The following is a 17,725-nucleotide window of genomic DNA, read 5'->3' as shown; positions in this document are numbered from 1 at the left end:
CCAGCAGCGGGGCCGTCCTTCCAGCAGCGGGGCCGTCCTTCCAGCAGCGGGGCCGTCCTTCCAGCAGCGGGGCCGTCCTTCCAGCAGCGGGGCCGTCCTTCCAGCAGCGGGGCCGTCCTTCCAGCAGCGGGGCCGTCCTTCCAGCAGCGGGGCAGTCCTTCCAGCAGCGGGGCAGTCCTTCCAGCAGCGGGGCAGTCCTTCCAGCAGCGGGGCAGTCCTTCCAGCAGCGGGGCAGTCCTTCCAGCAGCGGGGCAGTCCTTCCAGCAGCGGGGCAGTCCTTCCAGCAGCAGGGCAGTCCTTCGAGCAGCAGGGCTGCCCATCCAGCAGCAGGGCTGCCCTTCCAGCAGCAGGGCAGTCCTTCCAGCAGCAGGGCTGTCCTTCCAGCAGCATGGCTGTCCTTCCAGCAGCATGGCTGTCCTTCGAGCAGCAGGGCAGTCCTTCGAGCAGCAGGGCAGTCCTTCGAGCAGCAGGGCAGTCCTTCGAGCAGCAGGGCAGTCCTTCGAGCAGCAGGGCAGTCCTTCCAGCAGCAGGGCTGTCCTTCCAGCAGCAGGGCAGTCCTTCAAGCAGCAGGGCAGTCCTTCAAGCAGCAGGGCAGTCCTTCAAGCAGCAGGGCAGTCCTTCAAGCAGCAGGGCAGTCCTTCAAGCAGCAGGGCAGTCCTTCAAGCAGCAGGGCAGTCCTTCAAGCAGCAGGGCAGTCCTTCAAGCAGCAGGGCAGTCCTTCAAGCAGCAGGGCAGTCCTTCAAGCAGCAGGGCAGTCCTTCCAGCAACGGGGCAGTCCTTTCAGCAGCAGGGCCATCCTTCCAGCAGCAATGCAGTCCTTCCAGCAGCAGGGCAGTCCTTCCAGCAGCAGGGCAGTCCTTCCAGCAGCAGGGCAGTCCTTCCAGCAGCAGGGCAGTCCTTCCAGCAGCAGGGCAGTCCTTCCAGCGGCAGGGCAGTCCTTCCAGCGGCAGGGCAGTCCTTCCAGCGGCAGGGCAGTCCTTCCAGCGGCAGGGCAGTCCTTCCAGCGGCAGGGCAGTCCTTCCAGCAGCAGGGCAGTCCTTCCAGCAGCAGGGCAGTCCTTCCAGCAGCAGGGCAGTCCTTCCAGCAGCAGGGCAGTCCTTCTTCTGAATCTTCCACACGACCAGGAGTGTTCTGATATGTTCTGAAGGTCCCCATTTCATACTGGTGTCAGCTTTTTGGGGGGAAATTCCCCAACCAACCCCAAAACTGGTTATGGTCCGTTCTTCCCCAACCCCTGGTCTTGTCTCTAAACCGTTCGGGGCGACAAAGACAAGGCCAGGCCTGATGTCAGGTTCCTTTGTTTGAATCTTTAGAAATGTAATGTGGGTAGAGTCCAGCTTCTCCCAAGCCATTCTATCTGTCTGAAAGGAATACACAACCCACAATAGGTGAGCCAATCACAGTCATGTGACCCAGGACTCTGGCATAAAGGCACAAATGGTTTGAGCAGAAAAATGCCAACTTTCTGTAAAATTGCAAAAATAACAGTCTAAAAGTGATGTTTTCAAAATTGTAGCTTTAAATTCAACTACACCATTTAAAAGGATTTTAGATTGAAAGTCATTTGAGTGTAAACACTATTTCTCTATCTGTTTCAAACTGAAGTTATCTCTTATTAAGTTTAATAAGATAACCCAGTGTCAGCCTATGGGAAAGATAGGCCTATGCAGTGAAAAACGACTTGGAGTTTTTCAATGCTGGGACATGTAAAATGTAAACACACATGTCCTACTTTTTAAATACAATGCATCCTGTCCTTGTAAGTATTAATAAGGATGGTCTAGGCCTGATTCAAGGTTTATTTTTCCAGGCTGTTAGAAGCACAGTGGCAAGCCTGAGACATGTTTTAAAAGGATAATTTAGTGAGTGGCATAATGAGTGATTCTGCCACTAGTAGCATTTAATTTACAGGCCGTGGCTAGAGGTTGTACCATTTACTAAGGACTTGTAAGTAAATGAAATATACCAATCAGATGTAAACCAATGTTAATATGTTTTTAAGGGAGAATCAGTGGGAGCTGGAAGGCCCTGACTGCACAGTACATGGAGATAAAGCCCAATGGATTGCACCCCACATTTGACCCATTAAAGGTAATCTAATGGATGCATTTTAGGTGTAGCATAACCGTAGCCTGTGTGAATAAAGGGCTATGGGTGCAGATCCTCGTGCACTTGGGGACTTCCAATGCACAGCGGGTTATTATTTAACATCTCGTTCTACACAACTATATACACAAAGGAGTCCAGATGGTAAAATATTATATATCAATAATACAATGAATGCCCATTCCGACCCTATGGATCTCCCATAGGAAAAATACACAGATAGATCCTATGGATGCCACAGACAAGTTCAGGAAGGAAGAATCCTAATCCTAAACAGTAACAGTGCCTCGAGGTTACAGCGTATAGTGACATGACATCTCCTTTCTACAGAAATACTATGGTGCGCTAATCCCATTGAAAGTTCTAGAACAGGGAAGATGGAGTTTATAGTGGCCGGGATTGTGTGTTTATTGATCCAAGGTGACGGGGTTTAAAGTTGTAGGTATTGCATGCTAACCCCACCAAGGTTCTAGAGCAGTGATGATGGTGATTACACTTGCAGGGATTATGTGCCTGTCTCCCTCTGTAGTGAGGGTATGTGGGCAGAGAACTGTGGGCAGAGATCTCTGGGCAGAGATCTCCCAAAGTACTGGACTTTTGAGCATCCATCATTGCTGATAACAACATTTCCATTACCCACTGTGTGCAGCGTAACAACCTGAGAAGAATGAAAGTATGAGTTTGCCTCGCTGGAACCATAGTTGTGTCTTACAGGCCAGACAGATGCCAGCAGTGAGCACCTACCTCACTGAGCCCTCTTGTACACTTGAGGATATACTTTTAGAGGGGTAATAAAGAGCAGCAATATTAGTTGTAGAGTTGAAAACAGGTTTATTCCGAAATACTTGCACCCATGACCTAAGCCATCCAGCTGTGCAGAATCCAACGCCGGGAATGGCGTTGCATGTAATTCTCCACAACTGAACGGCCACGCTCTGGAATGCCTAAGTAGAGAGTAGAACATCCTAAGTCACGTGGTGACACACAACTTATTGAAGCAGTAACCTTACAACATCTTCCCCTCTTTGAAGGACAACAAAGGAACAATAAATAAGTAAGTGAAATACAAACATAGTTAGGTGAACATTTTGAGTAAATGAGCAGAGAACTGCAAGTACAATACATTGAAAAGAAACGAAAACATGTGCTACTGCTCTAAGACATAATCTCTCAACTTACAAGAAATGTGTCTAAGACATGAGGACCTCTTGACAGACGCTTCAGACAAATCACTATTATCAGTAATAATGGGTTGAGTAGTTTGCACAACAACTGGTTCCAAAACCTCAGCTAGAGGTTGACTCTTCCTCATGACGCAAATCAAACCAGTCACAATGTTCTGGCTCCAAGGTGGAATGTTTACTGATAACATCAGCCTGAAGAGGAGAAACCTTGACAAGTGCCCTCTTTTTCCAGCATCCCTTGTTATCTAGAAGAGCAGAACCTCTACTCACTTGTGGTACCAAAGTTGGAGAAGAAAACTTTGAATTGCCTTTAGGCACCTTTCTCAGGTTTTTAATGAGAACCCAATCCCCTTTCTGTTTACCAGCATCAAAGCGTGCTTTCATGGAATCTTGCATAAGTTTTACATGTTTTTGAAGAGGGATATAACCATCAGTTGAGCTACAATTTTTATGCAACCAACTAGGATTCAGATGTGTATGGACTTTTCTTTATCTGAGAAGAGTAAATGGTGAAATACCAGTGGTAGCATGTGGGGTGGTGTTGTATGCCCAAACCTTGTCATGTACAAAAGCTAAGGGATCTAGTCTACTAGAAATAGCAGTTTGTATACCCTTCTTAATGATCCGGTTTCCTCTCTCAACCAGACCATTAGAGGTGGAAGAATACAAAGCAACTTTAAAATGAGAGATGTCCTGCATCTTGAGAAAGGAACACATCTTTTGTGACACAAACTGTGTTCCGTTATCAGTCACAATAATTTTTGAAAAACCTTCCACGTCAAATACAGTTTTCAGTAAATTGATAGCATTTGAGTTGTAGCTCCATTGCAGAAACTATAGTACAGCCACTTAGTGTGGTAATCAACTAATAAAATTAGATATTTGTTTTCACTGGATAAAACATCAAAGGGACTTGAAAAATCTAATCCAACTTTATCCCAAGGAGCCTCTGGAAGTGGCACAGGATGCAAAGGAGTGGCGAGTCTTCCAATGTTTGTCGGTTAGGAGACATTCTGTGCAATTGTCAATCATTTTTCTGATTTGGGCATCCATGGAAGGCCACCAGTAAAACTGTTTGATCCGTTGACATATTTTGGTAACTCCTAAATGTCCTTGATGTGCTATACTAATAATGAGATCACGTAAAGATTCAGATGGAACAAAAAGTCATGGCGCATGACCATCTCATTGACTATAGAAAGTTCTTCAGAGATGTTTGCAAATGATCTCAAAGCTGGGGATAACACTCTGCACTCAGGCAATTTGCTCGAGCTAAAAGATTTAACCATGGTGAGTGTGTCATCGTTATATGCTGCATTCCACTCACCTTCAGAAATAGATGAAGTTTCTAAAGTAATCAAACAAGTCTGGTAGAAGCTTTGTTTGAGGTACTATTCAACAACATGTGCATAATCGGTTTGTGATCCGTGTAAATCTCAAATTCACGACCCAAAATGTACGACTTAAATTTCTGGATGCCCAAACGCAAGCTAAGTCCTCTCTCTCTATAGTACTGTACCTAGTTTCAGCAAAATGAAGAGTTCTGGGTGCAAAAGCATCAGTGTGTTCTTTGCCTGCTACCCATTGTCCCAGGAACGCTCCTAAACCAGTAAGGCTTGCATCAACAGTAATGAAGCACTTAAAACCATCCAAGAAAGGGTGCAAGGCTGGAGAGTCTTCAATGAGTTTTTCAACTGCTCAAAAACTTTTCGTAAGTTGTCTGACCAGACAAACTTTACTGCCTTCTTTAGAAGAGCTCTCAGTGTTTCAACGTGTTAGATGAGGCTCAGCCTCTCACCTGAAGTCCAGGAATGTTTCCAGGAGCGATGGTGGTACTCCAGTCCTCTTGGAACACCTCTCAGCGCCACTGAATGGGACAGGGGCTCTGGCAGATGTTCCAAAAGGGAAGGGGAATTGGGAAGAGAGAAAAAAAGATAAGAGACGGCAACCGTCTGGACCTGCCAGGTTCTGAATTCTCACTGAGATGTGTTGCGTCTTTTTTGTCAATCTGTAATCCAGAAGAATACTTACTTAAGTATTTTAGTTTATAGCTTATTCTCTAGACAATATATGGTTTCTGTTTAATATATATATATACTAGCAGCCCGCCCCGGCCTTGCCCGGGGAAGAAAGGGGATGGGTGCAGCAGGAGAGGCGCAGCAGAGCGGGCGCTTCTGCCCAATCTTTGTTTCCCCCGACGTCCCGACTTTCACTCTCTGTTCATGGCCACGCCCGTCCCTCTCTGCGCACCTGCGGCGGCTTGACTTACCTCATCCGCCACTCCTCCCCGCGCTGCTGTGTTTACCGCTCCACTGCTCCCCTGCTTTCTCGACGCTCCTGACCGCTTGTCTGCTACCTCATCCGCCGCTCCTCCCCGCGCTGCCACTGCTCCTCCGCTTCTCGCCGCTCCTTTCCGCTTGTCCTCCGCAGCTCCTCCCCGCGCTCATGTCCTCCGCTCTTCCTGTTGCTCCTGAACGCCACTCCTCCCCGCGCTCCCGATGTCATCACGCAGACGTCGCGGCCGGCGCTACTTTCTAGGGACTACTTCATTTTCATTCGTAAATGTTTAAAGTAACGTATATTTTTTATTTTTATATCGCCTATGTCCTGCTTGACCTGAGGTTTTCATAGATGTCTTGGGTGTTTAGATTGGTGGTGTACTTTTTGAGTTTACCTGGCTCAAAGGACAGACTTCTCTCTTTATAATAGTAGTATAGATAGTATAGATTATGGATAGATACAATTGATTTCACAAGCACAGCGCAAGCGTTATGCAGGAATAAACTAAAAAGTGCAGACAATCAGGGGTGGCTGGTGACATTTGAAAGTGGTGCAGCGTAAACTAATTTGCATATTGCACCGCAGCGAGCGAGCCCGAACCACCTTGCATCCATCCATACATACATCATTCATGCATCCACCCACCTACCATCCTGCATCCATACATCATTCATTCATGCATCCACCCATCATGCATGCATCCATGCATCCATACATCATTCATGCATCCACCCACCCATCCTGCATCCATACATCATTCATGCATGCATGCATCCACCCATCCATCCACCCACCCATCCTGCATCCATACATCATTCATCCATGCATCAACCCATCCATCATGCATCCACCCATCATGCATCCATCCATACATCATTCATGCATCCACCCATCCATCCATCAATCCATCCACCCATCCACCCATCCTGCATCCATACATCATTCATTCATGCATCCACCCATCCATCCATCCATCCATCCACCCACCCATCCTGCATCCATACATCATTCATTCATGCATCCACCCATCCACCCACCCACCCACCTATCCTGCATCCATACATCATTCATTCATTCATGCATCCACCCATCCATCCATCATGCATCCACCCATCATGCATGCATCCATCCATACATCATTCATGCATCCACCCATCCATCCTGCATCCATACATCATTCATTCATGCATCCACCCACCCACCTATCCTGCATCCATACATCATTCATTCATGCATCCACCCATCATGCATGCATCCATGCATCCACCCATCCATCCTGCATCCATACATCCTTCATTCGTGCATCCACCCATCCATCCATCCATCCATCCACCCACCCACCCATCCTGCATCCATACATCATTCATTGATGCATCGACCCATCCATCCATCATGCATGCACCCATCATGCATGCATCCATCCATACATCATTCATGCATCCACCCATCCATCCACCCACCCACCCATCCTGCATCCATACATCATTCATTCATGCATCCACCCATCCATCCACCCACCCATCCATCCTGCATCCATCATTCATGCATCCATCCACCCATTATGCATGCATCCATCCATCCATGCACCCATCCACCCAAAAATCATTAATGCACCCACCCTGCATCCATCATTCATGTATTTTTATGACCATATAACTTGCACACAGCTTAGCGCCACAGTCTCATAAACTTGGGCTTCTGGTCGCAGTGGTGTCTGCAACCCTCGCCAGGGGGTGTGTAAAAACGCATGTTGCAATGTCACTGTAATGCTGACAAACCTTAACATGTGCAGACAATTTATAATGCCACAATTCCCGTAAACTGGGGCCTCTGGTCGAAGTGATGCTGGTATCTTCACGCCCTGATTAAACGCCTCATTGATCACTGTAAAGCAGCGCTTTGGCAGAGACCTGATAAAACCTCAGCACCCAAATTGTTTGCGATGTAGAATTCCATTTTTTATAAATGTGATTTTATAACAGGAGAGAGACATTTACTGTGCGTGGTGTTAAAGTGGAAACAGCAACAAATATGAAATGGAATTCACACCCAAGGCCGTATTGAATCGCAACCGCCCAGAGAAAAGCTGAAACCATGATGCCTTAAGGGAGAACCAGGAAACTCTGGAGGTTATGGCCGTTTTGGGATTTACTGCAATCCTTTGGCGCGTGAATGCCTTTTAGAATGTCCCAGAATCCTTGTGGGAGTTTAGGCCATTTCGGAAACTTTCAGAAACTTTGGGAAACTTTGAGGAGCTGAGATGCTTAAGGAAGTTTCCAGACTCCTCTGGCAAATGAGTGCCATTTTGGAATATCGTGAACTTGTTTTGGGAGTGGGTCCACTTCAAAAAGTCTCAGAATCCTTTGGGCAGTGGGGCCCACATGCTATGAACGATGCCAGCAGCTGTCTGAAAGTTTGACAGCACAAGATGGTACAAGCTTTCACTAACTTTGGTTCTCATACCTACGTTTTTTTTCTTTTTACTTCCACCATACATTATTTTTCTCTTTCTCTCACAGGATCTCATACTTGCTGCTGTTCTAAATTGATTTGTGTGTCAGTCTGGGCAGGTGTTGTACGGAATACCCAGACCCTTTGCTGTGGTTTGCCAAAGAAATGTGTTTTGTTTTTATGTATTCATCATCCCAACTACTGATAGCAAAGGGGCAAAAGGCATGTGTACTCTGTTAATGCCCTTTAAATTATTGTGATTTTCGTCCTACTTACATGTACACATATAGTGACATTTGCCCCATGTAAGGGGAAATAATAAAAAACCGTAATCAAACAAATATGAAATGACTTCACCCGATGAATATCACAAACCACTGATTCTCTCGTCCCCACCCCCCCCCCCCCACCCTCCCTCCCCCGCCTGCCGCGTCCATGTTCCGTTATCAGGGGTTTTGATCAACTATCTCTGCCTCTTGTGAGTCTCCGTAGCTCCAGGGGGGGGGGGAGGAGGGTCAATCCGGGCCTCAGTCCCTGTATTCCTGCACACTTTTTCCGATTCCGAGTAACCACAGGCCTGCTTCAGGGCCCCCTGCAATACTGACACCCGTCACAAATGGTCTGCTCCTTTCCGTGCTCCAGGAAGTCCCTTACCTCGCGTCCCCAGTGTCGCCGCTGCTCTCTTCCGTGCTCCTCCCGCCGAACGCCGCATTAGCTGTACTCCTCGCGCTGCTGATGATGTCAGCACGTTCGTGCACAAAGCCGGCGCTACTTCCAAGGGACTATTTTTTTTGTAAGTTATATTTTTTAAAGAACGTATATTTTGGGGGGTTATATAGCCTATGTCACTCTGCAGACCCTGCCCATTCCAATGATGTATTGGGTGTTTGGATTGGCGCTGTGGTTCCCGAGTTTACCCGCCTCAAAGGTGCCCAGTTCTTACTTTATAATAGTAGTATATATATATATATATATATACTGAAAAAACCATAGGTTTCACACCAGTTATAGTTAGCTGGAAATGTTACTGACATAAAACCATAGAAATTCCAACGTTATAGTTAGTTGGACTCACTATAACAAGCGCGCCTGCAATGCACTGCTGAGGACGTCACATATTACATCACTCATGACATAGTCAGTGACATCACTCATGACATCACTGATGACACCAGCCAGTGAATGTGTGCCTTTCTTTAAAATTAATATGTTTAATATTTGTATTTGTAAAGGTTGATGGAAGAATAAATGGTTAAATAAGTGTGTAAATGGATGTTTTTTAAAAAAAAATGATTGGTTAACTGCCTTATTAAGTGTATTTTATTGAATACATATATTAGCGAGTAACTTTTAAATATTGAAATATATGTATTAGTGTTTCACTTTGTGTATAAGTAGCTGCATGGGTTGGTGACTGACTCACTGTTTGTATGTGTTTTGAAGACCGCTTGTGTGCAGGACTGTATGGGTGGATGAGTGTGTATATGTGTGTGTTAGTGAGTGAATGACTGTCTCACTATTGTGTTTTTTAGTAACGACATATATTTTAATCTAGTGTATGTGAGTTTTGATGTATATAAGTGAGTATTTGTGAGAGTAAGATATTGTAAGAGTTCCTGTTTAAATAAGTATGTGTTTCTATAAGTGATTGTTTAAGAGTGTAAGTATGTGTAAGTTTCCTTAGAAGTAAAGAGGTAGTGTGTGTATAGTTTTATATGCAAATAAATGGATGTTCAATAATTTATTTGCATGTGTGAGTAACTTTTGGATGACTGTAGGTGTATAACAGGATGTATAGATGTATCACTACATATGATGAGTGAGTATATGTATGTGTGACTATATAGAACTGTTTGTAAATGAGTGGATGTGTATATAGATGGTGGAATTACTGAATTGGTTGTTGTAACTGGTATGGGTATCTCCATTTTTTTGAAAATGTTAGTTTCTATTTTGAATATCTATTTCAAGGGTTACATTACACTAAAAGGAGGTCTGTCACTCTGTCACAAGGATGGTGTCATAAGTGATGTCATGAGTGATGTCACTGACGATGTCATGAGTGATGTAATATGGGACGTCATCAGCAGTGCATTGCAGGCGCGCTTGTTATAGTAAGTCCAACTAACTATAACGTTGGAATTTCTATGGTTTTATGTCAGTAAAATTTCCAGCTAACTATAACTGGTGTCAATATATATATATATTGTTGAATACACTTGGATTCTCTCTTTTAAGCTTTTGGACCTTATCTGAAATTGGACTTTTATGAGGTGTTCTTAATGTATCTAAAATATACTACAGAGAAAAAGAGCACACATACATTAAAATGACAATTTAGATTTAAATAACCACTAGTCTCCTTTACATGAGTTTTATACCTCGTAGTTTGAATCAGGGATTCTTAAAAGGGGTTTCTGTACTTACAAAGTGACAAAATATCCGTCTCAAAGTCCGTAGCTCATTTATCTTTGACTAAATGAAAGTTCCTTAAGTAAATGCCTTTTCAACTTTCACTAATATTCACTGGAAGGTGATAGCAAAAAGCCAAGCACTTAAGCTGTGTTGGGTGTGGCGATTTATACCCTACAGCTGGGCGTTGGCTGTTACATAATGCTAGTGCATGCATGAGCGTTTTACTAGAGGTTTCTTCTGGCAGTAAACAAGCATTGGTAAACACAAAACAAGCATTGGCAACATTTAGGGAAAAAATGAGCGCATCAGCTCTTGCTTTATATAAGAACAAGGCATGATCTTAAGACACATAATAGACCATATTTACAAGTACTTTGGAACAGAGTCATGATTCAAGAAAACACCCAAAGGATGGCGGCAAATGATACACGCTTGATGCCGCTGCGTATTTTGTGAGTTCCTAACACAACGATTTAAGCATAGCCTAGCACAAATCTGGCGTAGTATTCTGCTAACCCAAGAAATGAGCGCAAGGAATCTCTATCATTGGGAGGCATGGCATCCCTAATGGCTTTTATGAGGAAAAACTTGGGTTTTATGCATTAGGTGAAAGAGTATGACCTAAGTAGTCCAATTCATTAACTGCAAATTTGCATTTATCATGTCACAGAGTAATTCCAGCCTTTTCCAGGACTCCTAACACCTTGGAAAGAATGTTATCATGCTCACAAATTTCACCAGCAAATATCAGTATATCGTCCTAATAGGCTTGTAAGCCGGGAATATCCTTTAACAGGCTGTTAATTAACTTCTGGAAGACACTAGCTGCAGAGGCTAGGCCGAAGGGAATTCTCAGATATTTGTAAGCCCCGAATGGCTTTAGAAAAGTATTGAACTCGAGACTAAGGAGACAGTGGGATCTGGTGATATGCAGACTTAAGATCTAATAGAGAGAAAAGTTTGGCCCCTCCAAATTAGCTAACAGGTCATGTATTTTGGGTAATGGATGGCAATCCACTATGATGTTATTTAGAGAACGCAAGTCGGCACATAATCTATCTTTGCAAGACTTTTTGTGCACCAAAACTATTGGAGAAACCCACTCAGAGGAGTTGCAAGGTGTGATGATTGCTTCATCACATACGTTTTTTAAAAACTTTTTTTAATTCCTCTCATGCACTTCGGGGAAGAGAGTGAACCTTGTGGACAACAGGTTGAGCATTTGGCCTTAGGCGGATATCATGCTTGAACCCTAGTACAGTGTCAACCTTGTTCTGGAAAACATTGGAAAATTGATTAAGTAAGTAATTGACATTATAGTTTGATACAGACAAATCAGAAACATAAACAGGTTGATTTGAACCAGGTTTAAGAAGTAAACCCATCTTGGCTAGATCCAACCAACCTACAGTGTCTCTACCCTTTAAAGCGACGTAAACTTTAGTGAAGGTGCGTCTGCTAAGGCATTCGATCCTGGAATGAAAGTACCCTAACATGTCCCTATCCTTTTCACCATAAGTCTTAGTGTTGACATCAGATTTAATAAGATTCACCTTGCCCTCCTAATTTGCATAAAATGTTGAATCTGACAAAATGGTGATTGGAGAACCCGAGTCGGCTTTCACTTGTAAATATATTGTTCCAATCAAAAGTTCACACCAAGGACCGTTGACTTACCAAAGATCCACAGAATCACATTTGTTGGATTACAATACATTATTGAGCTTGGTTGAGCACGACTCCAAGTTCTCATTAAATTCGATGTGTTTAACCCCGGTAAACCTTTTGCTGCCTCTGCAGACAGTTTGAAGATGTCCAATTTTTTGCAAGAAGAACATCTTTTACCAGAGGCAGGAAGGTTAGGGGAATTGCCAATATGACTTTTTGGTCCGTATCTATAGCAGATGTACGGTTTCTTGAAGAATTGTCTCGCAGGCTTGTTGATCAAATTTATTGTACAAAACACAAGAAGAAGAACCTTCATCAACCATATGAACACTAGATTGTGAGAGACTTTCCTGTGAATTTTTTGAAGCTATTGTTGCTCGTTCAATGCCTTTAGGAATGTCTACAGTTTCTGCCAAACTGGGATTTTTGCAACTCATCAAGCGTTCTTGAATTTTCTTTGAATTACATGAAAAAAATCAATTGATCTCATATGGAAAGGTCTGTACTTGCGCCAAATTCAGATGTAGATGCTAGTATTCTAAGCTGAGCAATGTAATCTTCTACACTTTCCTCTATATTCTGCTTACGTTTGAAAAAGTTGTGGCGTTCTAAAACAATACTCAGCTCATCAGAATATTGTTTGTTTAAATGAGCAAGAGCTTCTTGATATGTGTCCCAGCCTTCACTTGAACCAGTAGGAGAAGGAAATACCGGAAGGTTCTCAAACACTTGTTGTGCTGCAACACGAAGAAAGCCATATAGAATAGCAACTTTACGTGCTGGAGGATATTTGACGTACAAAAAGGGGGTGGTGATTGGCGGAGCATCTGAAACAATCACACACTCACACCCAGTTAACAGATCTGGGTTTAATCCATCACCGTTCTTTAGCCCACTCTGCCACCCCAGTTCAGACATGGCCATATGCAAATCAGTCTGACCCTGTGCCTCATGGGAACAGTCCAGCCCGAACTGCCAAGAGGATATTTTTGTCCACCCTAAGCGTGGAAGGGTATTCTCAGATGTGAGACCCTTGCTCATTGCACCATCAGGATTCAAGCAAACCGGGCCGAAGACGGCTGTAATGCCAGAAACCGGTCCCCGGGAGCTTGTTTCCTTCCCAGTGTAAGAATTGGCTTTTGTAGTTTGGTTTGCCCTGTTCCCATCATGCACTGGGACAGGAACAGACTAATTTGCATACAGCCAGGTTCTGAAACTGGGATGGTGCAGTGAGCTAAAAAACGGTGTTGGATCTAGCCCTGATCTCTTGACTGGGTGAGAGCTTTCTGCTTAATTCAGAGACTCTGTCCCTCACCACCCTTTGTTGTAAATATTTTTGTCCACCCTAAGCGTGGAAGGGTATTCTCAGATGTGAGACCCTTGCTCATTGCACCATCAGAATTCAAGCAAACCGGGCCAAAGACGGCTGTAATGCCAGAAACTGGTCCCCGGGAGCTTGTTTCCTTCCCAGTGTAAGAATTGGCTTTTGTAGTTTGGTTTGCCCTGTTCCCATCATGCACTGGGACAGGAACAGACTAATTTGCATACAGCCAGGTTCTGAAACTGGGATGGTGCAGTGAGCTAAAAAACGGTGTTGGATCTAGCCCTGATCTCTTGACTGGGTGAGAGCTTTCTGCTTAATTCAGAGACTCTGTCCCTCACCACCCCTTGTTGTAAATATAAGAGGATATTTGACAGCATCAATTGCTACAAGGTAGTTTTCAAACCCCTCTAACCATTGTCACCATTTAAGAACTGGTTTGCCTGGAGTTTGTAAAACCGGGGCAGGGGCAGGGGTTTGGCATTGCTGAGACAAAGCCATTAAAGTGTAAAGTACAAGATGGAATGATGAAACTTTGTGGACGGTGTGCAAGAAAGTTGAAATAAAATGACAAGCAAGATGTGTCTGTATAATTGGAGAAAGGTAAAATGCACTTTAGAAGATAAAAATGTCCTTTAATAAATTTGAAGAAGCATGCCTATCGCTGAGAAGAAATGAAAATAATAGGCAAAGCTGTAATAAAGTGTGCTTATCACTGTGAAAGTGGGAATTCCTTCTCGTCGCTTTTAAAGATGACACCTGGCACTGTAACCAAGGTTACGGTTAACGTAGCTTTTTGAAGGAGGTCTGCTTGTTGGATAGTGCGCTTTGTGGGTCAGGACATTCTGCAGCGTAATAAAGCAAGCAGAGTCTCGTGCGTAGGCATTCAAATGACGTTCTTGAAGCACAAGTATGGCGTTGGGAGCAAACTGCCAAAACAAAATAAGAGGAAAATAAGGTAAATGAATGTACAACCTTATTCCAGCTTCTTTGGAGGTGCAGGCAGGTTGTACAGGATATTGAACCTGTAGGTTAGCAGTTGGTTTTTACCACACACGGCCGAAATGAAAGGACCTTCTCGCTTAACTTTAAGCTACTCGGGGGTTCCAGGAGAGCCCTTAATTTGTGCCAAGTCCGCATAGTACTCTTTCCTGAGAATTTTCCTAAAGAAGACCCACACCCACAGGGCTGTTAAGAGTACCTTCAACTAAACTTGTTTAAAAACTTTGGGTCCTCAAACTTAAACAAAAAACATATTGAGACCTAAATGCTTCAACATAGCTCTATAAAATTGATGCATGTAAGAATTCTCTAGCTCTCCAGCCAAGAGCCAGGAATTCTTGAACTGGAAAGCATAACAAAAGGCTTGAGAACCTGGCAGAGCCAGCCCCCCTCGCTTCAGTCTCATGCAGATCTTCTTTCATGAGATCCTGGCTCCCCTGGATGCGCATATAAAGCTTCCGACCCCCCCTCGCTTCAGTCTCCTCCGGGGCTTCATTCATGAGATCCTGGCTCCCCTGGGTGCCCATATGAAGCTTCCGCCCCTCCCTTGCTTCAGTCTCCTCCTGTGCTTCTTTCATGAGATCCTGGCTCCCCTGGGTGCCCATATGAAGCTTCCGACCCTCCCTTGCGATTTCTGCAAAAGCTTTTTGGGGAAAGGAAGTGGTTTAATGTTAAACAAGACGATCACCTTAGAAATAACCAGCATCTTAATGATGTTCAACCTCCCACAGATACCGAGGGGCAGATTTTCCCTCCATCTTGTAAGGAGAGCATCTATATCATGGTGTTGCTTGAACATGAAAGATCTTTGAAAAACAAGGGACAAGAAGCAATCGGCAAAACATGTTCAGTTAGTTCGATTAAACATAGCGGCCGGAAGAACAGTTACAGGCACAGGGTCAAATTTCAGTCAATCTGTGGCAGTCTTGTATAAAGTTCATTATTGGCAGAAAAATGTTTCTGGCAATCCTTGTATGGTGAGGAATATAAATTGCTGCCTCTAGAGTCATAAATTAGTTTAAAGGATCGTGCAGGTGGGCCTCGACCTTGCATGGACTCAATGTGGCCAGTGAGTAACATGTCCAGATGTCTGCCATGAGGAGCACGTGATTGCTGTGTTCTGATTGGCCATATGTTCCTAACTAATGTGGCATCTGACTTTATGGTGTTGTAGGAGCATGCGTACCCCCTCCAGCAATGCGTGCTTTATTGGGGGCAATCTCCCTTGTCCATTGTAGTGTCGCTGCGCCTATCTGTGGGATTGATCTACAGTTTCCTGTCCATGCATTTGTCTGCCGGCTACGTGCCACCCCACCTGTGACCTGTCAATCAATAACCTCAGGCGTAGATCTCAGTCCTTGCCTGACTATGTATTTGTGAGTCGGGTTGATGTGGAGTACACAACGGGCAAATTTGTTAAAAAGGACGCAACTTAGTTTGCATAAATTAATGCATCGTTTCTCATATCAGCATTGATTTTTTTCCATATTAACAATTGCATACCTTAGTTAGGGTTACATCCGAGATTTCCTCCAAACTCTTAATTACCATAATCTCTAGATACCTAATCTGGTTTCTGGTTTGATGCCCTACCTTCTCTTTAGCCCATGTCATAATCCCTGCCTTCCCTTTATAGATGAGATACCCTGACAGACCCCAAAATCTCCGGCATGCATCTCAAGCTGTGGAACAGAGACCTCTGGGTTCGATGAATACAGAACTATGTCATCAGCATACAGTACTATTCTGGGTGGTAACCCTGTAGCTTCAGAGGGAAGAATGGTCTAATCCTTCCAAACCATCTGGGAAAGGGCTCAATATATAGACGAAACAGAATTGGCGACACAGGACACCCCTGCCTAGTTCCCCTGCCTACCTGAAAAGAAGCTGTAAGTTTGCCATAACCAAAATCTTAGCTGCCGGCACCTCATTTTACATTTTTACAATTCCAGTAACATTGCTGCTGAAACAATAATATTACAATACCTCCCAAAGACCGACCCAATTAACCCTATCAAATGCTTTAGCAGCATTAATTCTTGTGATTGTTAACAGGAGATTAAAGGCCTCGACCAGATCATTTGCATCGATAATTCAATGGGCTCATTCATACAGCTGTCTGTCGGGCACAAACCCCTTTTGATGGAAATGGTTTGAAGGGCATCTGACAACCTCTTAGCCAAGATTCTGGTGATCATTTTGTAATCGCTGTTCTACGATATAGGTGAATAGCAATCCACTAACCTAGCATCTTTACCCGGCTTAAGGATCATAACTACAGTTGCCTCATACCAGGAGGGTGGAATTTAACCGCTCTCAAGAGAGATCTCATTAAAATAAGATACCCAGAAAGGGACCAAAGAGTTTAACAATTTTTTATAGAATTTAGATGAGATCCCATCTGGCCTGCTGCTTTCTGATTACTGAGCATCCAAACCTGTTCCCTTATCTCTCCCTCTGTGATCCTTTCCCTAAGGCCCAAAACCTGCTGTTCCATAAGATGTGGGAAACCTTTTTAAGGTCCATCTCGTACTAAAGCCTACTCTCACTCCGACTAGTGTAACACTTACCGGGACATGATCTGATCTATGAACTGGTAAAATATTTATATCTTTTAGTTTACCTGCCCATAATCGGTCTACTAATAGATAATCTAGTCTGAAGAATTGGGAGTATTTTTTTACTATGGAAGGTTACCCTTGTTTTTGCCCTTTTAGCTTTCTTCATGTATCCACCAAACCCATTTTGTAAATCATATGCTTCAGAGCCTGCCTTGTCCTAGGTGCCTGAGCCTGTCCGCTAGCCCTGTAGGTGGATCTATCTAGTAATGGATCTAATAGGTGTTAAAAATCTCCTCCAATAACAATGGAAGTGGAGACTCCAGCTAATAGCAGGTGTAGGTCAATTATGTACTGGGGGTCGTCTATATTAGGCCCATAATAGGCCACACATGTAAATACTATACCAGCACATCTTAGAGTTGCTACGACCCACCTTCCTGAACTTTCAGTTTTAGAGGCAATTAAATCAATTTCGGACCCCCCCTAATCAATATCGCCACCCCCTTACAAATCTCCATTTGATCTGAAACTGCATAGCCCTCTAACCACTTCATCTTTGCATACACTTCCCTACTTTCGCTTGCAGTCCAATGGGTGCCACAATGGCTTGTACTTTTGACTCAAAATATTTCAGTACTAACCTCCACCTAGCCTTGGATCTAAGACCATTTATGTTGCAAGTTAACTCCTGGAGAGTGCTCTCACGCCTGCTCATCTCTGCATGAATTTTAGGATAT

The 17,725-nt window shown here is 44.0% G+C and overlaps 1 protein-coding gene across 1 annotated transcript in view; it reads left to right on the top strand.

Annotated features, from left to right (window-relative positions):
• The window catches only part of LOC147710173 (E3 ubiquitin-protein ligase TRIM11-like), a 71,735-nt gene extending 59,297 nt beyond the window's left edge, over positions 1-12,438 (top strand). Inside the window, exon 5 of the mRNA XM_086919324.1 lies at positions 12,237-12,438. Within this exon, the coding sequence (XP_086775450.1) occupies positions 12,237-12,438 (202 nt within the window). The remainder of the gene's footprint in view (positions 1-12,236) is intronic.
• Positions 12,439-17,725: the final 5,287 nt, after the last annotated feature.

Source organism: Lissotriton vulgaris, chromosome 5 (assembly GCF_964263255.1).
Source record: "Lissotriton vulgaris chromosome 5, aLisVul1.2, whole genome shotgun sequence".
In the NCBI taxonomy this organism is placed as follows: Eukaryota; Metazoa; Chordata; class Amphibia; order Caudata; family Salamandridae; genus Lissotriton; species Lissotriton vulgaris.
This window is presented reverse-complemented; position numbering and strand designations above follow the sequence as displayed.